Source organism: Oxyura jamaicensis, chromosome 1 (assembly GCF_011077185.1).
Source record: "Oxyura jamaicensis isolate SHBP4307 breed ruddy duck chromosome 1, BPBGC_Ojam_1.0, whole genome shotgun sequence".
NCBI lineage: Eukaryota > Metazoa > Chordata > Aves > Anseriformes > Anatidae > Oxyura > Oxyura jamaicensis.
Genome location: NC_048893.1, coordinates 53,032,280 through 53,052,500, shown reverse-complemented (window position 1 = coordinate 53,052,500; position 20,221 = coordinate 53,032,280). Strand labels below are relative to the sequence as shown.

At 55.6% G+C, this 20,221-nt stretch overlaps 1 protein-coding gene and 1 non-coding gene across 2 annotated transcripts; both read right to left on the bottom strand.

The window, feature by feature from the left end:
• Window positions 1-10,035: 10,035 nt before the first annotated feature.
• On the bottom strand, window positions 10,036-16,549 carry RPL3 (ribosomal protein L3). Its single transcript, XM_035341665.1, has 10 exons — window positions 16,436-16,549; window positions 15,299-15,491; window positions 14,529-14,697; window positions 13,550-13,685; window positions 12,614-12,800; window positions 12,060-12,220; window positions 11,824-11,925; window positions 11,257-11,352; window positions 10,672-10,791; window positions 10,036-10,152 (listed from the first exon to the last, which is right to left on the bottom strand). Exons 1-10 carry the CDS (start codon window positions 16,436-16,438, stop codon window positions 10,108-10,110), a joined length of 1,212 nt encoding a protein of 403 aa, XP_035197556.1. The 5' UTR covers window positions 16,439-16,549; the 3' UTR covers window positions 10,036-10,107.
• LOC118161016 lies at window positions 12,416-12,508 on the bottom strand. Its single transcript, XR_004747828.1, has one exon. It is a non-coding gene; the product is annotated as a small nucleolar RNA U83B (small nucleolar RNA).
• Window positions 16,550-20,221: the final 3,672 nt, after the last annotated feature.

Genomic DNA, 20,221 nt, shown 5'->3' with positions numbered 1-20,221 from the left:
TTGTCACCCATCCTTGCCAAAGGGAGGGCTGGGGGAAGAGAGGGTGACTCAGGCCCAAAGCCCAGGTGGCCGTCCTAGCCCAGGGACACCTGAGGGCTTCCGGCGTGGCAGGAAGGCAGTCGGAAAGGCGAACGTTCCCAGAGGGGCCGTGAGGAATAGCTGCCGAATAACAAGGGTTTCCCTGCCTCATTGTGTGCCTCCGCATCTGGGAAGCTCATCAAGCCCACGCGGCGGCGGGGTGAGCTCATAGCCAGGCTGGGAAGGCAAACCCGCGGGCTTTGTCTGCTCTGAAGTTGCCTCCAGCCCTTGGCTTCCCCCCGTGGTGCTGTCACAGCTGGTGGCACCCCACTAACACCCCGGCTCGTGGTGGGAAGAAGAGGTAGGGTGGTCCTCGGCAAGCACGCTCTGCCTGTGCAGGTGAACCTGCCGTGGCATTGCACCCACAGCCAGGGTCACCACGGCCTGGTACCGACACCCCCAGAGCCCAAACGCTCTGGGGAAAAGGGGACAGAGAGCACTGAGAGGGCAGAAAGCAGGGAGAGGAAGGTGAGGGTGGCAGCAGAGGAGGTGGTGCTCCAGGCGAGGGGCGCGAGAGCAAGCGGCTGGGTTTTGGAGACGGAGGTGAGGTGGAGGTGGAACCGCTGTTAATGAATACTGTATGCAACCCAGCAATTGAAATAGATCGTGCAGCGAGATTAGAGGTCATGGAAAGTGTATTACGAGCCTTGCATTGCTTTTATTCACTGGAGACCGTTGGAAAAACAAGCAGGAAGACGGCACAATGGGTCCCCCAAGCCACATCTCAGCATACATTTGAAAGACAATGGAGAAAAACGATTAACTCCAAGAGTCCTCTATCCTGTCTCCAGCACGATGCATGCCTTGTTTTGCCTGGCGAGGAACTAGGGATCAAACAGACAATGCCAATTAAAAAAAAAAAAAAATCTCTTCGAAATTTCTTCAGGGGAAAAAGGGGGTGGGGAGAGGGGAAGGGTGACGCAGCCAGCGGGGCCGAGCACGGCCTGAGCGAGCTGGGCCTTTGGCAGATGTTGGCTTGCAGAGGAAAGTGGGGTTGTGCATGGCCCTGGTGACTGCAGCGGGGAGCAGCGAGGAGATGGGGACCTGCAGCCCTTCTTCTGCCAGGGCACCTGGCCTCCAGCCTGTCACCTCTCTTAATTAGATAGATTGTCCAATTAAACCGCTCTTCCAGTGGCGTTCCTCTCCCTTCTGGCAGATGGAGGTTTCCTTCCCCAGGAGCCAGGAAAGCTGTGCAGCTCTCCTCTTGTTCTGCTGGGCCCCCACGCGTGAGCACACACACCTCCCCTTTTTGGATAACCATCAGCGAGAAGCGCACGAGGCTTTATCGAGTGTTTCACAGTTCTGCCCTCTCTGCCCTACGCTGCTCCCCGCTGGGTCCCGACCCACGCGTATCCTGTTTGCGTGGGCCTGGAAGCTCTCCCTCACTGCTTCTCCTTTCAAAATGAAGAAGGGAGGTAGGGGGAAACAAGCGGTATGGGTGGAGGAAGGCTAGGAGAAGAGGAGGAGGTGGGAAGAGGTGCGGGGCAGCCCCTCCTGGGAGCACCTGCTGCGAGCCACCCCCTTGCCATCGCTCCCCGTGGAGCCCCAGGGAGGTACCGTCACGTCTTGGCTCTGGAGGAGAGGGGATATCCTTAACATCACTTCTTAAGGTATTTTGGCTGAGCATCCGGTCCCCTCTTCCTCTCCCCGAGTTCCTGTCCTCCGGGTTGAGTGGTGACCTCAGCCCGCTCCACGGGTTGTTGATTGCAGAGATGCAAGACCTCCCCGTGGTCCCTCCTGGGCCAGTGGGCTCCTTGCTTCATTTCCTAAGTCTGGAAATAACCTGTTATTTCGGAAGATCCTTCCCAGCCCTGAAATCAGCCTCCTCGAGGGTACTGCGTTTGCTGCTTTGACTCGTGCACCTCCTTCCTCCTCCTCCCCCAGCCTGGAGGGGTCCCAGCCCCTAATTTAACCAGGGGGTGGTTGCAAGGAACGGGAGCAGCCCCCAGGTGAACGGGTCCTTCCCGGAGCGGGGAGGTTTTGCCCCAGGAGCTGCAGTTCTGTAGGAGCATCCAGCTTCCAGAGCGTTCATCTCACGCTGGGCTCCGTCCCTCAGCATCCAGCTCACATCCTCAAACCTTTTGTGTTCTGTATAAACATCTCTGCTCGGCTCTTCTGAAGGGCGTCAGAGGAAGCAGTGGTCTACAAAGAGCATGAAATCTTTGTGTCGTGGCCTGGTCCGTTTGTCCTTCACGGACACGTTCGGCTGTGCAACGCTGCGTGAGGCAGGGAGCAGACCAAGATGTGTAGGGGCTGAATGCGTTGCTGAAGCTCATGTGTGTTAGTGGTAAAGGCAGACCCCCGAATTCTTTCTTCCTGAGCCCCCAGTTTCCAAGCTGGGTTCATGACAAGCCCCCGGAGCATCCCACGACCACCCCACAGCCCCAGCACCCTCCCCACCACGGGACGCCCACGGTGCGTGGACCATGGCTTCCCCTGCCGCCCTGGGCCATCAGATGCTCCTGCGTCCACACATGGGGACCCAGCGTGGTTTGTCCAGCAAGGGGAGCGGGTGCAGGTAAATTTGGAGCAGAAGGAGCCAGAGGGGGACTTGCAGCTTGGCAGAAAGCAGCTGCTGGTGGCGGGGCGGCTCGCAGGAGGGGCAGCCACGGCAAAGGGGTGCTGGAGCTGGGGGAGGCTTCAGGGGCGAGGGGGGACGGAGAGCATCCGGAGTTGTAAGTGAGGTCAGGTAATGCCTCATATAGCAGTTCCTGTGGCGCTCTGGGAACAGACAAACAAGGCCTTCCTTCCTCCTGGCTTCCTCCTCCTCGCCAGCACTCCTTTTTGGGAGAGGCGGACGGTCGGACTGCTCCTCCTGCATCACCACCAGCATCCCCTGGGGAGGCTCACCTGGCCCCAGCTGCGTGGGACCCACGCGTGGGATGATCGGTGGCGGCGTCCCGGGGCGTCCTGGGGCTTCCCAAGCTGGTGTGGGCACAGGCAGGGCAGCACCTGCTCGCCTCCCAGGTGCTGGTGCTATTTTGGGGTGGGGGAGCCCAGGGAACAGAGCTGCCACCCCCTCGCGGAGCCACGATGGGCACTGGACCAGGTGTGAGGTTGAATGGCAGCGCTATTTTAGGGACGTTTTCTTTCCCTCCGCTGGGGCTATTTCTGGAGGCTGAGTGGGTACCGAAAGGGCCAGGATATGGTGGAGATAAGGGGCCGATGACATTTCGACGCTCGTGCTGCAACCACAAAAGCCACGCAGGAGGGCAGGCCCTGGGAACGGCAGCGCTCCCTGCAGAAGCCTCCCCGCTGCTGGCCTTGGATGGAGGCAGCAGGGTAGGGGTGCTGCGAGCTTCCCCCAGCAGTGCCGCCCCGTGGGTACCCTCAAGGCTCTGCAGCCCATGGTGCTCTCCCTGCTGGGACACCCCACAGCAGAGCCACGTGGACAGACACCCCATCGAAGATGGCTTTCCTCAGGGATCCCTCGGGATGCGGCACCGCTGGGCAGCACCTGCAGGAGAGGCAGCGTGCGAGGGCGCTGGGACCCGCCGGGGACAGGCAGGGGCGGCTCGTGACGCTCCCAGGCAGCTCCTCGCACGCTCCCGCTGGCCTTTTCGCTCAAAGTTTCCTTTTGTGCACGGGGGACAGAGGGCCCGTTGTGCACACGGGGGCATTTCGGGGTGGAGGGGCCAAGCTCCGAGGCAGCAGCGAGACCCGCGCCCACGCCGACGTGGCGCGCTGCCTGAGATCCCGGTGCGGGCCTCCGGAGAAATCCCGGTTTATTTAACCACAGGGGAAGGGCACGACGGCCGTGCCATCCACGAGGGCAGTGTTTCACCCCGCTCGGTGTCCTTGAGCCCGTGCCGGTGGCGCGGGGCAAAGGGCGATGGAGGGGAGCCGTGGGCTGGCACGGTGACACAAGCCCCTCTGAATCCCCCTCTTTGTTCCCTCGGCGGCGTCAGCCGCTCCTTGCTCTCTCCAGGAGATGATTCTGCTTCCGCCGCGGCCGTTTCCTGTGTTTCTCTGTCCTGGAGAGCCAGGCAGCATCAGCACAAAAACAGGATCCGAGCTGCTTGAGAATTGCCCCGATAACAATGGCCGAGGAGACAGCGCTGGACGGGGCGAACGCCAGCTGCTGGCTCCCCCCGTCCCGGACAGCCCCGGAGCCACTCGCATGGCAGGGCTATAGGGCAGCCAGAAAGGGGAAATGTGGGGTGACCCCGTGCCCAGCAGCGGGTCCGTCCGTCCCCACACCCTGCTCATGGTGACAAGGCAAAGGGACCTTGCAGGTGGAGGCCTGAAGTCTGGGGAAGCCTCACCCCTGGCTCAAAATCCCCACCTGGATCTAGCTGTGGAGCTCCCAGCCCCCGGTGCTCCCCACAGCTCCCCACCATCCCACCAGGGCACCCAACACAAGAGGTGCCCTGGAGATGGAGGACCTCAACGCCATCCTGCCCTGCTCCAAGGGGCGGTGGTCCCTGCCCCGGGGTGCCCAGCAGGTGCTCAGGACCCTGGAGCAACTGGTGGGACCAGGCCCGCTCGCTGGCAGTGCCGCTGATCCGTGAATTCATGGCAGGGGAGGAAAAGCTGACTTTTGGCCAACGTAGGAGGTCCCTGACCAACAGAGGCAGGAAATAGCGACGGTGAGCTAATAAATAAATGGCGCGCCCGTGCCTCTGCCTTACATGGTCTTCGTGGGGAGTTTCCTTTGTTTTTCAGGTTGGCTATTTATACCTTGGAGTGTGAAAATGATGTCAACCAAGCCTCTGCTCGCCGTGGAGAAAACAAGCCCCAGGGCTTTTTGGAGGGCTGAGCTGTCCTCCAGCAGCAAGGCAGAGAGCCTGCCTACGGGGCGAGCGGAGGCAGCGGGCCGTGCAGTCCCCAAAAAGTCCCCTCCACTTCCACGCACCCCTTTTCCCCTTTTTTTTTTTCCTGTGCCTCACCGGGGAGCAGCCTGCAAGGGGCCGGCCCCATCCCGCTCACCCTGGCGGTGCCTGCCGGGGGACGTGGGGATGGGGGTCCCCCACCTCACGGGGTTTGGTGCTGGGATGCTGCCGGCGGGGCGGGAACGGAGAAGCCGCCGGGAGTTCAAGGCTTGCCCGTGAACTTGAGACAAGCAAAACTCTTGCTGGTGACACATGCATCAGGTGTTCGGAGACGATAACAAAACCCGCCTGAGGTCATCGATATTTAATTAGCAATAGGCTCAGTTAAACATTATCCCGGGGCCGGGAGGGAGGGGGAAAGCACTGCTGTGAACAGGGAGGTTTAACCCTTTGTGGAGGCAGGGGAGGAGGGGGGATGGCTGCCCACAAGGAGAGGGGCTCCTCGGCCAAAACTCTTTGTGTTTCTGTTATTCCCACCACCATCAAAGCTGGCATGGGGAAAAATGCCCCTTCCCCACAGCGTGTCCCCGGGGCACCCTCCCGTCCAAAATCCCCTCCTGGCTGCCCCGAACCTGACACCCATCGCTCGCCCCGCAGCTCGCGGGCCCTGCTGACAGCCGAGCCTGGGCGGGGGACATGAAAAGCAGCCGCGGCCCCCGGCACCGGGACACCTGGGGAAGGCTCCTGATGGGAGAGGGGAGTGGGAACTGCCTGGGAGACGGCAGCACCGGGGCAGGGACGGACCCCAGGGACCCTCCCTCCCTTTACCCTGCTCCACATGAAGAGGAGGGAGGCGTGGGGCAGGGCTGGAAGACTTCCAGCCTTCCCAAAACGAGGGCAGGGCGATGCCTGCTCATGTTCTGCCTTCTGCCCCGGGGGCAGGCGGTGACACTCGATTTCTTCCCCATGAGCAATCCCACTTCCCCTCACCCACGGGTCCCGAAAAACAGAGGTGTGGGCGGGTGGGAAATGAGAAAACCCCACATTTTGGGGCAGTGAGAGCAGCGACAAGAAATCCCCCGCAGCCCTTGAAAGCTGTACTGGAGCAGCGGCATGGATGATGGAGCTGGGAAGCTGGGAAATGACGTGGAAATCGGAGGAGCCCTGGGGTGCAGGACCGCTGCCCCTGCACCCAACAAAGCCGTCCGGGAGCAGGGGGTGCAGCAGAGCGGCAGATGCAGGGATTTCATCCGCAAGGAGCGAGGAAACGTCCCGGAGCCGTTTGATCCCATTGTGCGTAGGGAAGCGGAGTGGGCGTCCAGGCTCTCTGTAACTAAACAAAGATTATAAACACCTCCCGCCACCGACATCTCCCGCGGCCCCGGCTGCTGGCTGAGTCCCAAGGGGACAAAGTGGGCTTTGGGTTCAGTCCAGACCCAGGCTACGGTGGCAAGATGAGAGCGATGCTCACGGTGGACGTGTCCTGCCATCGTCAGCACCAATTTTTTTTTTGGGGGGGGGGAGATTTCTCCCTGCAGCGCTTGGCAGGAGGATGCACGCCTGCTGCGTTCGTGCACAGCTGCTTCGCTTCAGCCTCCGCCGCTGCTGGTGTCAAGAAGGAAATTAAAAAATATCTAGGAAAAGCCCTTCGGTGGGCACCGGGCTGGATCCGGGCACGCTGCTTCTCATCCTTAAATTCTTGGGTCTGAAGCTGGGGCTATGAGGGCACAGCACATCGTGGTGCTGTGGGGCTGGTGGGGGACCGAGCCCCAGCCCTGCCTCCCAAATGGCACTGGGAGTCCCGGGGGGACCCCAGCCCCGTGTTCACCCCAGCCTCAGGTCCGTATTTTGGGGAAGTCGGGAGGCGGCCGGAGATATATATATAGCCCTCCCCGCGTTGTCCAGCGCCTGCCACCAAAACACATGATTCCCCAGCACCGCGCTGCTTCGGAGTGGGGGGAGGAAAAAGCGCTTCCCAAAAGCCACGTGGCCTCCCGCAAGCCTCACGCTGCCCTGGCGAGCAGCGCCGAAGCCGGGACTGCAGAAACACCGGTGCTGCTGGACCCAGAGCACCCAGGCAGGGACGTGCCACCGTCGTAGGCACCTGCAGCCGTCGGGTGCTGCCAAGGGCACCCACCTTGTCCCGCACAGGGAGGCCCCGACCTCCTCGGGGCCCCGCAGGCGCTTCCAGGGGCTCTGCGCTCCTGCAGGGAACCGCTCCGGGGTCCTGTAAATCAAACGAAAGCTTGAAAAGGGCCGGCGAGGCTGCTCCTCCAGCACCGGGACGGGGGAAGCAGCAGCCTCCAACCTGCCAGCCGTGTGCGGGGAGAGCTTCTGGGTTCGGCGCGCGCTGCGTGAACCCGGCCGCGCGTCCCCCGGGGCGCGTTAATAAGCTCCTCTTCCATGTCGGGCGCACTTGAAGCTCGCCGCCTGTCACTCAGATCAAAGGCGAGGGGCTGGGGCGCGGGGCGGCGGTGTCAGCTGGGCCACTTGTGAAGCTAATTGCAAGAGCCAAGACCCCCGGCTTGAACTCTCTCCTTTCCCTCCCGGGCAGCCTCGCACGCTTCTCATGTCTCCGCTCGAGCGTCGCAGCTGCGTCTCGTTTCATCTCCGGCAAGGGAAGGAGCTGGGAAGAGGCAGCGCCGGAGCCAGATGTGCTGCGGGAAGGCTGTGAAAGCAGCCCCCGAGCCCCCCGGGGGGGCTGGTCCCAGCCCCTGTGTGCTGCCGGCAGCTGGGGAGCGCCGGGTTTGAGGCCGGGGTTCCCAGATGCCGGGGGTGAAGGCCGGCCCCGCTGCTCCAGCTGGGTCAGGGCACGTTCCCACGGCGCTGCTTGAGACAAACAGCGGGGTCAGGGCTGTGCCTGGTGGGAAAAGGGGCCTGCTCCCAGCTTCACTGGGGTGCGGGACCCTTCCCCAGCCACCGGGATGGATGGAGGCTCTGCAGAAGGGATGCTCAGGGCAATAGGGCCAGTGGGACCCATGCGTCCCCCCAAATCCAGCTCAGCCTCCCACGGCTTCTCCCACCCCATGGGTCTGGGTGGCTTCACCCCATAGCCCGATGCTCGGTTTCCCGTGTGGCACCGGAACGTTTCACGGAGCCATGGGTGACCAAACCTTCAGCCGAGCGGGGATTTTCTCCAGGTGGGCCCCACCGGCCTTGGGGACAAGTGTCCCGCACTCCTTCTGCCGCCACCATCCACAGAGGGAGGAGCGCCACCTCCTGACGGTGGTGTCCTCTTATCCCCGGGTTTTGAGGAGGAAAAAGGATTAAAAAAAGTATTTTTAGGGTTCCCCCCACCCAACATCAGCAAACAACTATTCCCTCAAGAGCTAACACATGAAAGCCCGGCACTAGGTCCCCAGCTGAAAGAGCTCCTCCTGCTAGACGGGCACCGAGCACCTCCAACACCGAGAGCCTTTCTTCTTGCTTCCTTTTTAATTAGGTGCTAATTTGACTAAAAATTCCCTCCGCTGCCATTACCGCTTGGAAATAAATTCACCAGCTCTCCAGCCACCGCTGGAGATTGCGCCGCAAGGTGCCGTTTGGTGAAACGAGGAGGTTTGAAAGATTTTCAGCTAGGCAGAATCATTTGTCATGGGTTTTCATCCCCGACACCTCACCGCTCGGCCCGATAATCCCAGTTCCCTGCGACACCCGGCCGGTCGGATCAAAGCGGCAGTAGCAGATAGGGCTGGCGTCGAGCCACGCGCCGGCCGGGCAGCAAGCGCAGACGTGCTTTAAAATGGCCAACTCAGAGCCAAGCCAAAAGACCACGGCAGGAAAACCTCCACCTTCGGAGCTGCTCCTAAAGCCGGTGCCTCGGGATGGCTAGGGGTTGGAAATTCCACTTCTCCTGCGTTGGGGAATGTTAATTTAGGGCTCTGCTCTACCTACCTGCCAATTTGAGGGAGATTTGAGGGAAAAAAATAAAAATAAATGGTGGTTGAGACCTCTCTTGTTACAGTTGGCTGCAATCAGCCAACAGGTTCATGTGTTAAATGAGGCTGACAGGGAGCCAGCCAGATCGTGCAGTCATGGAGTCTGGTTTCTAGGGCAACAAGGTAAATGTTTTCCCTCCTTCTGGCCACCTTTTAACTCTTAAAAGGTTCTTACACATCACCCCAAAAAAACATTTTCTGCATCTACTCGCTCATTTCGATCAGAGCAAATAGCGTCATGCTGGGTTTGTCTCAGAGCAGCCCCGCGTGTCAACTCATTTGGCACGTAGATCAGGAGGGTTATTGCCTTAATCACTGCCTCCTCTCCAATTATGGGCAGCAAAGGCTAACACCAGCGCAGTTATCTAAATTTACATGAGCCTTCAGTCAGGCTATGGCCCGAAGCACGGGTGATCTCACTATTGTGGCTGGAGGCACCCGAGCGCCTGGGACTGCGCTGCCTTTCTTGGTATAACACCACGGCTCCCATAAATGCAGTCCTCCGGTCGGGACTCACGCCGTGCAGCACCGATCCTGTGCACGGGCACTTTCCCTCCTGTCCTCCAGCAGCCAGACCGTCTGCCCAGCACAGGGGGAGTATTTTCAGCCAGGCGGTAATGCAACACCAGCAGCCCACGCAGCTCTCCCTCCTCAAATTGCATCTACAGTCGGTGTCGGGATGAAAATGTCACCCTGCTCTCCAGCAAGCCCCTTTCGTATCACCAGGCAATTACCCTACACCTGCAGGGACAGGGAAGATTCAGGGGAATCTGGCTAACATCCCCCAGCTCGGAGAGGGAATGAATTCAGTCACGGTACCTGCTGCCTTCTGCTTAGAGAGCTCACATCTCCTGCCACGTGGAAGATTCCCATCACAACAGCCAGCATCAGCCACCCTCCCCAGGCAGCTTCATAAAATTGTGCTGTTTCACCTGAAGTAGTTACGTTAATTTCAAAATCGGTTCAATTCAAAGGAGCCCTGATCTGTCAGGCAGGGGACTGGCACATGAAATGCCTCAGTAACTGCAAATGCTATTTCACACAGCCGTGTATGAAAGCCTTGCTCTGCCCAAACATCTTTGCTCTTTGAAAACTGTAAAGAGAAAGAAGTTGTCATCGCAGGAACCCTGTTAATACTGCACTGTTCATGAAGGAAATTTGGTCCTTTGGTTTGGTTGATCCCATGCATAAAGCCTGCAGGCAGAGTACCAGACTTGACGTGGCTATATATAAACCAAGTGACAAAGTTAAATTCTTTAAAATCTTTATTTTTTGGTCTGAGAGCACGCAGGCCGCAGAACACGAGACAGTTCCACACATTAAGCTGTCTCCTCCTTTGCAATGCGATCTTTCTTGAGTGGTCCCTGGAGGAGAAAATAAATTATGTTAACAGCAGTCTATTGCACACTGATGACCACATCACATCCCAATTACAATGCTGCAGTTTTTACTTAATTGTTCTCCTCTCGCTACAAATAAGTTTTCAATGACACCATCTGTTCCAAATCCCAAGTCCCAACCCCACAGCTTCAGTGGAAAGCTGAAGTTGGCACGGCCAGGCTGCACCCAATTAGACTTCAATTTCAGCGGAGAATTGTTGGTGCCACCTAGTGGGAAAGCTCCTCTGCATCCACCGAGCACAGGACAACACGGAGAGGACACAGGGAACTGCAGATCTGCCTTCCCAAGTGACAGAGACCACCGCCCGCAGCCCACCATCGCCTGGAGTTGCTCTCAGATCAAATGCAGTGCTGAACTCCTCTCCACAGCTGTCACTGAACAGCACAGCTTGGCCCTGGGGCAGCCCAAAGTTTGCCACTAACCAAAAAGCATTGCAAAGATACGTGCAACACAAACGTGCCAGATTCTGGAAGCATCCTTACCATGAAAGACTTCTTCTCCTCGGCTGTCTGGAAGCGGCCATGACCGAATTTGGAGGTTGTGTCAATGAACTTCAGGTCAATCTTCTCCAGGGCCCGACGCTTGGTCTGCACAAGCAGGGACTACAGGAGAGATAGCAGGTGAGTACAGCAGCAGCTCCCTTTCTCCTCATCACCTCCATGGTAACACCTCCTAAGTCACTCCCAACTCCCTCTTCAGCTGCTAGGCACAAGGCACATTTGCTCTAAGTCATCCCACACTTCTGGCAAGACTGAAGATGGGTCAATGCACACCAGCATCAAAAGCGAGCCCAGATCTGCCTGCTAGTATCCTTGTGATCCACAAGGAACCTCAATCCTGAAGAGCATCCTTCATTAGGAACAGACCTGGACTGAAATAACCGGGGAAGGGACTTCTGTGCTCCGCCAGAGCTCATTACTAGCAGGTGGGTTTGTGCACACGTTCAGCAAGTCTTTCAGGCCTCTCTTTCTGGCTGGTTACATGAATCCCCACAGCCCAGACATCAGTCTCAGGGGCAGTGCAGCTGCTCCAAGCCGTTCCAGCCCATCTGACAGGTGTCTACTCACCTTGCGCAGGGTTAGGACCCTCTTCTTGGTCCCAACAACACAGCCCTTCAACATGATGAAGTCGTTGGTCACCTCACCATAGTGGACGAAGCCTCCCTGAGCAGGGAGAGAACAGTTAGTGCTCGCTAAGAGGCAAGATCACTGATCCCACGCTTCCTTACTGCCTGGTGTTCTGTGCTACTTCTGGGTCTTGGCCATTCCTACATTCACTGAGGTCCCCATTCCAAGCTTCTTGCTACAGCAAGTTTCTTGCTGCTCTGTGACTTCTGCTGAGAACAGCAGCAGCATCAAGAGGCTGACGAAACAGCAAGAACTGCTTCCCTGGCAAAATGATTCCTTATTTACACGAGCATCATTCCTAGGTTTGTAACATCCCTCTATACTGCTGCCAAGTACTAGATGCAGTAAGCACAAGTTGCACGAGTCAATACTGAGAATGACTCAGCAGCAGCACCTCCCACAGCAGCTTTTTCCTCAAGAGCTCTTCATTCAATCATTCCACATCTCGTACCACACCCATTTGCCTCCGAAAACTGCCACTCTCTCCACACAGCTGCGAGGACTCACCAGAGGGTTGATGCTCTTGTCAGACAAGTCGTAATCAGTTGAGGCATTGTTTTTGATCAGCTTTCCGTCCTTGATTTGGTAACCCTGACCGATCTTGTAGATCTAAAATGAGAAGGATTTCTACTGAAGTAAAGAGTAGGAAGAAGGGTCTCTAAAACCCTCCACCCTATTCCCTCTCCTGCAGTGAGCGAGCCTGGCCAGCACCAGCTTCCTCCCCGCAGTTCAGAGGCACACACCTTCTTATTGATTTCGGTTCGATGGTGATAGCCCTTCTGACCAGCACGGGCCACGGAGAAGGCCACGCGAGCAGGATGCCACGCACCGATACAGGCCACCTTGCGCAGCCCCCTGTGAGTCTTGCGGGGCAGCTTCTTGGTGTGCCAGCGGCTGGTGACACCTGAAACAGGAAACCAGAACAGCGTTACCAACCCTTCTCAAGCTGTGATGCTGTTCAACTGGAGTTTGAGACACCCTTTGAGCTGCTGTCTCTGGGCGACAGAAGGGAAACCCAGACCCAGCACCCACGGAACTACCTGCTTTGCTTGACAGACCCACCCACAGCTCCCCACATCCATCCCCAGCTGTCCTGGATTGTGTTCTCAGAAGGAAGGCAGCATGGAATGACTCCTCACAGATGTCAGGCGCTGTGCCCAGCGCTTATTCCATGGTCTCATCACCGAACTGTGACAGCAGCATCCCCTCAGCTCCTGGCCCATGCATTTGTTAAAAACTCCAGGCCAGGATTTCATTAACAGTTGAACCCTGACGAGAAGATCCTCCATGTGGTTACCTTTGTACCCTTTGCCCTTGGTGACTCCAATGACATCTATCATCTCATCCTGGCCAAAGACAGTTGACACAGGCACCTGCTGCTCCAGCTTCTCCCGGGCCCAGTCCACTTTCTCAGCAACAGTGCCACCGTTCACCTGGATCTCCATCAGGTGAGACTTCTTCTGTCTCAGGGGAAGCAAGCGCATCTACGACACGAAGGATGGAATTTAGCTCCTCTTCAAGACAAACCTTATATCAACCATCCAGTATCATTCTAAGCCTGGCCTTACCTTTTTTTGGAACGGATCTTACTCTTTTTATCACCATGTAAACTTTGAAGTATTGAAGTAAATGATTCTACACTAAGGGGAAAGGCCGTGCTGTGGCTTAAATGACAAGCCACAGCATCTGGAAGGCAACCCTGGGATCACGGGACTAACAAGTGCCTCCTGCCCCACAGCCAGCAGCCAGGCTCCATCCAGCAGTGACAGGAGACAAAGGCCACCACGCCGCAGGACACTGCGGGTAGGTTTGTATTTAGCTACGTCCACTATATTTAGTGCAGAGGGATTGGTAAGACTACCAACAGCAGCTGCAATGCTGTCCTTGCTGTCCAGGCACTGGAAGCTAGATTTATTGAATAGCCAAGTCCCAACTAGACACCTTACTGCACTTTGAGCCAGCTCAAAGATGGAATTACACCCCCAAAAAGGGCCTGGCAGAGCACTGACAGCTAGGGACACACTGTCACTGCCTCCTCCAGTGGCCAGAGCTGCCCTCAAGGCTACTCACACACACTGTGAGCACACACTGCGTACCGAATGAGGACTACTGGCACTTTTCACGTGCTTAAGTTATCACCAGACTGCCAGGTGAGCAGAAGTCTCACTACAGAAGTGAAGCAAGCCTTACGCTTGCAACCTCCACTGTGTACCTGAGTCCTGCAGACACTTACCTGAGTGTGAGCCATGACTCTAATAACCTGGCAGTATTTCTTCATGCTATTGAAATCCTTCTCCAACTGCTTTTTGCCCTCCTCATCTTGCCATTTCTTGCAGTATTTGGTGAAGGCCTTCTTCTTGGACTTGTGCCTTCAGGAGCAGAGCAGAGACAAGGTTTGGCTAAGCCCTTCATCGATCCCCCACGGAGGGGGGATGAGCGGAAGGAGCTGCCACCTTAGCCGGTTTGGGCTCATTGCCAGCTTCTAAGGAATCTTTTCCACTGGCAAGCGGAGCCTGGAGCTCATCAGGCAGAGGCAAGATTGCCAACGCTGAGCGGAGCTGCCACGAATCCCAAAGCACATTAATATTCACAGTACAGAAGACAAAAGACTGTAGAGAGATGTTGAACAATTAACAGATCTTGAAAGCCATTGTGTCAGATGACTGCTATCTGCTGCAGAACCCCCTTGTACGCCCGAGCTACGCCTGACAGGTCGTCACTGTAACACCCGTGAGAATTATTGCACTGCTCTGACGTCTTCTCGGCCTCCCAAGTTCATAAACAGGCTGCAGGCCCGAGACACGCTGGAGCCGTACTCAGGCAAATGTGCTTATTTGAATCACAACAACAGTGCCTGGAACGGTAATCAGAGCTAACACTCGCCTTCCCCTTTCCTGAGAAAACAAGGCCACAGTCAGGACTCGACACTCAACAACAAGCGCCTGAGGCGATTTCCTTATGTCCGCCCGTCGAAGTATCATCACGTGTAGCCTGCTGGGGAGATCTCAGGCAAAAGCCAACTCCGTCACCCCCGTGTCAAGAATGACACTAACACTAAGCTGTCATCTTCTCACAAACAATGCTCTAGCATGGCATGCTATTAGGCCAGGTCATCGAGGCCAAACATTAACTGCAGAAAAGCTGCCCTAAAATACTTTGCTGCCCAAATAAAAACAAATGTTAAGTCATGAGGCAAAGTCCTGCTCTCTTACCAGTTCTTGTAGAAGCGCCGCTTACACTCATCGCTGATGTGCTCAGCAAAGATGGTCTTGAAGCTGCGGAGACCACGTGGGGTCTGCACATAGCCCACGACGCCTACGATGACCATGGGAGGAGTCTCTACTATAGTGACTGCCTCAACCACCTCCTTTTTGTTCACCTCTGGGAGAAGACAAATACAGCAAGTCAAAACCAGCATCAGCTGTTAAGCACCTTCTGTTCCTCCTCACACTCAAATCCTTCACGGTTACACAACTCCAACTCAAAGAGGATGCATGGCAAAACGACCTGCTGAAAGGGATCATTTAGTGCCTTGAAGAAACTAGAGGCAGGCTGAGCGGGGTGCAGACAAAGCCTGACAAGCAGAATGGATGGCAGCCAGTAACAGAACTAAATCAGGACTTGACAATCAAGGAAACACCCAAGGTGATTTACTTGTGTCTGCCCATGGAGAAGAGGTCATCATACGCAGCCTGTCTCAGTGCAGGTAAGGTATCAGGCTCATGTGCAAGTCACTACGCATGTCAAGGGGAGTGTTATTAAGACAACCACTCCTATACAAAGTCTTGCTGCTGGGACATCATTCATACTACAACAGGAGGATTTTGGGGTGCTTTATAACCCACCCACCCACTCAAGAAAGGCTTTGAACTGGGTGAAGCCCAACTAGAACTAAAACCCACAGCTACGTATGACCTGACAGGTCATCTTTCATCATTCGTAAGAAAACATCTTCCTCCACGAGAGGAACGTTAATACATACTGGATCCAGGTCTGTCAACCTCGCGGACAATGTGGGTCATCCCAGCTTTGTACCCCAGGAAAGCAGTGAGATGGACAGGCTTGCTGGGGTCATCTTTGGGGAAGCTCTTCACCTTGCCCCTGTGTCTGCTACTGCGCTTGCGGGGCAGGAAGCCCAGAGACCCATGCCTGGGAGCTGAGAACTTGCGGTGAGACTGGAAAAAGAAAATAGGTATTTAATGCTTGCTTCAGAGATTCACTTAACGCCATCTCAGGGCCAGCTGCCAGTTCTTATCATTAACAAAAAATAGCAGAAGACTTTTTACGTTCTTGGAATTCTTCTTGGCATCAACTGCTTGGCTTCTGAAATCCATTATAATACTAGAACATGGTTTTTATTCCTTAACTATGTTTTTCCGAGGTTTCCTTTATGTCCTGTTTCAAGCCTGTTTTAGGAAACCACTGCGTGCCACTCCAGTTACAGAAGCGTGCATGCTGTAACGTGGTCACAGCGCACAAGAACTTCAGTGCACCCTACAAATCTAGGGATGGAGAAGCACAAATAACCTTATAACGTTTCCATAAAGCTATCAAAATAAAAATTGTGTAAGAAAATCGAAATTGGAGCAGTGAAATAAAGTATTTTAGCTCCCATCTTTCAGCTAGCTGCTTTGGGCAGAAACACACCTCCTAGCAGCCGTACGGTCTCCCCCGCAACCTCAGGGTTAAGTAAGGCTGGGTAGCACAAAACCCAATAAAGAATAAAGAATAATCAGTTACCCGTGGGTAACGCACAGCCCCGTAAAGAATTACCCACCCCATCTCACACCCGAGTTTAAGCAGCACACCCCCGTTAAAAGACAGAGCCACACGCAGCAACCCAACGGGTCCTTTAGCAGGGACACGCCGCAGAAGCCGCGCTAAGCAGAGCGGGTTCGGAGCCATCCCTCAGGCCATCTCCCCCCGCCCGCCCCACAGGCCCCACACCGCGCCCGGCCGCCCCCCGCCGCGCATCGCGGCCCCGAAATGAGCCCCGCGCCGCATCCCCGAGGAGCGGAGGCACCGCGGGATGGCGGCCGGGCGGCGGCCGGGGCCGGGATGGAGGCGATGCGCGGCGGATGGCGCGGCCGGGCCTGGCTGGGCCGGGATCGACACCCACCATCTTGTCCCCGCGCCGCGCCGGAAGGGCCGGGCCGCGCCGCGCGCTCCCTACTTGTAGGCGGCCCGCCCCCGAGCGGGGGTCTCGCGAGAGCGGGGCCAAAATGGCGGCGGGGCGGGGCTGGCGGCCATTTGGGGCATGTCAGCATGGGCGGGGGGGCGTGGGGGGGGTCCTTGCTGTGTCGCCCCCTGAGGTGACATCTGTGCTCGGCCACCCGTCCCCGGAGGGCTTGGGATGGGGACAGCGCTGCCGTGGCCCTTTGCTCCTCGCCTGGCATGGAGGGTGGCAGCCGCAGGTGGTAAAAAAGCCTGAGCCAGCGGGAACAGCGCTGCTTGCAGTCTCCTCAAGCACACTTAACTCCCGTTTGTCACAAAATAAATTTATTTTTTTTTTTTTCAAAACAAAACAAACCAAAAAGTGCTGCTGTAACCAATCCCAAAACGTGCTCGTAGCTGAAGGAAGAGACAAGGCACGCATCGGGGGTGCCTCACCGTGCTCCCATTTTTCAAGCTGTCCGCCAACTTCCACAGGAGGGGAAGGACCAAGGCAGAGGCGGGCTCGGATCTGCTGGCAGAAAGCTGCCCACGCTTGTCACAACACCGTCAAGTTTGCCTAGGCAGCTCGGAAATCTGAATTTTGTGAATTAGATTAGGATGCATTTGGTTTTCTTCCACAGAGCCACGCGCTGAATGTGCTGGGCAGCCAGTACTGAAGGCCTTAGGTGAGAGAAAGTGCATTGAAACAATTAAATCTTTCCTGGAACAAAGCTTCTGAGATGGAACCATAAAAATAATAATAATAATAAAAAACCATGTTAAATACCTTGCAGAGTTTCTTGTAAGTGCATACACTTAAAAGTAATAACAGGCAACGTTATCCTTCAGTTTTAAGAAAACAACATTAACAGGGGGTACATAATAAAACACATGAACTTTGTAGATAATTCTTTAGTTGTGTCATTTATTATGTTGTCCAATACACTAGCCCACTGTCATCTTTCAGACGTACATAGCGTTAGAAAGTGTGTACCACTGCAGTCAACTTTATTGATTTTTTTTTCTTTCTACAAAAAAACAATGTTCTTGCTTAAAGCTGTGAGCGAATGCATGCCTCAGCAGAAAATCCTGACATAATGTGTAGCTGTTTTTATTAAAAAGCTCCATAGTTATAGGTAACTGTAATGACTCAAAAGACGCTTGTCAAATCTTCATTGTACTTTAAAAAAGATATTAGACAATGTGAAAAAAAAAAAACTCAGTAATAACAAAGAAATGAAAACACATTATTTAAAAATTAATAAGCTAAAATAGGTTTTACTGCTAACATTGACATCTGTTTTGCTTATATGCATATCTGAAAACATCAAAAGACATCAAATGAATTATTTCTTGCAGGGACACATTCTCAGGCGGATTGCCTTCAGGGGCTGCGTCCCACTGTCTATTTCCATGGTGCTCGGTACAGCACAGCTCCAAATTCAATTAGGGCCTCTCTGTGCTGCTGCTGAATTAATAATAAACAATAACAACAACGTAAGTGATAAAGTTGTGCCGTGACAGGGGAACCAAAAGTAAGACTGATTGTGGAACCTGTCGGAGATCTTGTCAGTTATGCTGTTCATGCGTTACTTCTCTTGCTCCACGTACAGCCGCTCTCGGCATACCAATAAGCGCCACGAAGACAAGCTCTGTCACGGGGTGATGCTGGATCTGCTCATGTCCGTGGCTTGCTTACGCAGGAGCTTGCACAGAAGCATCTCTTTAGCATAGGGGTGAAGCAGAGATGAAACCTGAAGAGGGGGGGAGCTGAAGGATAGCAGATAAATTATTCACTCTCCTTCCTTTGGCACAAGGAAATTGGATAGGACCAGACCACAGAAACTCTCTCAGACTTCTCTAGACCTGAAATGGCGTGAGTGCTATTGCAGGATAACTGATTTGACATGCGACTCCAGCTGAGACATGCCCTGAAGCGTCTCTGATCCTCGTTGAGGGGCTGTAGTGCTTTCGCTCAGCGTCCGCAAGCAGAGCCCTGGCAGCCATTGGAGTTTTCTTTTTTAATCCTGAGGGATACACAGACAGCAAAACCGCCAGGAACCAGTCACTAATTAAAGTAAAAAAAGTCAGTCTGTTTGTGAGTTTTGCATTTTTTACATGTTTAAGAGATGCAGGACACCTAGTCAGTGGATGCAAGAGCTAAGGGAGCGGGGAGCTCGACGGGCAGCTCACTGGTAGGAGCCAAAACCAGCTCGGCAGAGGTCCTACCGCTTTGTCACAGGCTGGGGCTGGGAGGCTGGGACTTCAGGGGTGTCCCACGGAGCCCCTGGGCTCCCTGCAGATCCAAACATTGCTCAAAATGCCCAGATGTCGTCTTGTTTTGGGTTCAGCCTGACAGCTTCAGCTGGGTTAGCCCTGGCCTCCAATAGCTGGCACGGCATCGGGAATCAAGGTGGGCGATAAACCTAAGAGCCCAGCTCAGCTGGGAGCATCCAGGAGGCCTCTGGCACTGTGGGGAGATCAGGGCAAAGCCCTGTGCTGGTGGTGTCCCCGGGGCCAGGCGCCTCCTCCCTACAGCACACGTCTTTCCCTTGCACTGAAGCCATCCGAATTCCCACCGCTGGGATGCTGATCGGTGCAGCGGAAGGGCGGCACATTATGATTGTATCAGGTTACTGCAAACACTAATGAAATAGTTGAAGCAAACACCTTCCTACAGAGCCAAATCCCGCTGCCAGCTGTGCAGGTGTAGCTGAGAGCAAAGGTGTTCAGTGCGGGAAGGTGACTCACCCAGCTAGTGTGAAAGAAAAAAGGATGCTCTGTTAGGAGGCCGCTGACGGATGCTTTGTGAGGAGGATGTTTAATTGCCTTCCTGAACCTGGGAAAGCAGCAGTACGAAGTGAAGGGCTGAGGGTCCAGCCATGCAGCTCATCTTCCCAAACAGAGCTGGGCATGGCTGCTCTGTCCCAACCTGCCCCTTGGAAGGTGACGAGGAACAATAGCTGCTCACAGCTAGTGCAACCAAAGGCTGGGCTTTAATTGCTCATTTATCTCCCCTAGGTTTGCCTCTAGCTCCTACACCCGGCTCTGGTGTTGCAGGGCTGGGTCACAGGCTGCCAACACAACAAATTCATGCTGGGGCAGGACGAAGCGGTGCCGGAGCGAGCTGGGCACGTTCCCCATGGAACCGGTCCGCAACCTGCTCTCTCGCTGCTAAAACGGGTCTGTGCATAGGTGTGGTCTGGAGGCCACGGGGCCAGAAGCAGTCCAGCCGGTCGTGTTGCTTTGTCAGCCTTTGAGCTCAGTTTTTTAGCAATAAGGAGCTGGAGACGTCCCGTGGTTTGCCTGGTGGAAACGTGGTGCAGAGCAAAGCTGGGCTTCGGCTGTGCCCAGGCTGGCCTCAGTGCCAGGCAGCCTCAGATGTCACCCCGATGTGATGTTCCTCACCTAATTGCTTCTTCGGGATGGAAACTAGGGTGCGGGCACCTTGCTGGAGGACGTGATGTCCCCCAGGTACCCCCGAGAGCATCTCCAAACCTCATCCTGGCCCCTTGGGATGGGGCTGCCGTGAGCTCAGCGCTCCCAGGCTGGAGCCAGCCGGGTGCCTCCTTCGGGGAGCACATCCCAAAGAGCCTCAAACCCGAAACATCAGCGGGATGGTGCCAGGAACGCGGGCACACGTGGGCCAGGCTCCACGAGACGGGAGCTGCCCGGGATGCTCCGCAGCCTGGACCTCGCTCCGTGCTCCACCTCCCCTCCCCGACAGATAGACCTGAAAATTCATAATAAT

Bases quoted from the DNA above. Each gene is read 5' to 3' on its own strand.
- RPL3 (XM_035341665.1), bottom strand. The intron at 12,221-12,613 runs GTAACCACATGG...TTCCTGTTTCAG, and splicing joins CAAGGGCAAAGGGTACAAAG to GTGTCACCAGCCGCTGGCAC. The intron at 10,153-10,671 runs GTAAGGATGCTT...TTTCTCCTCCAG, and splicing joins AGGAGAAGAAGTCTTTCATG to GGACCACTCAAGAAAGATCG.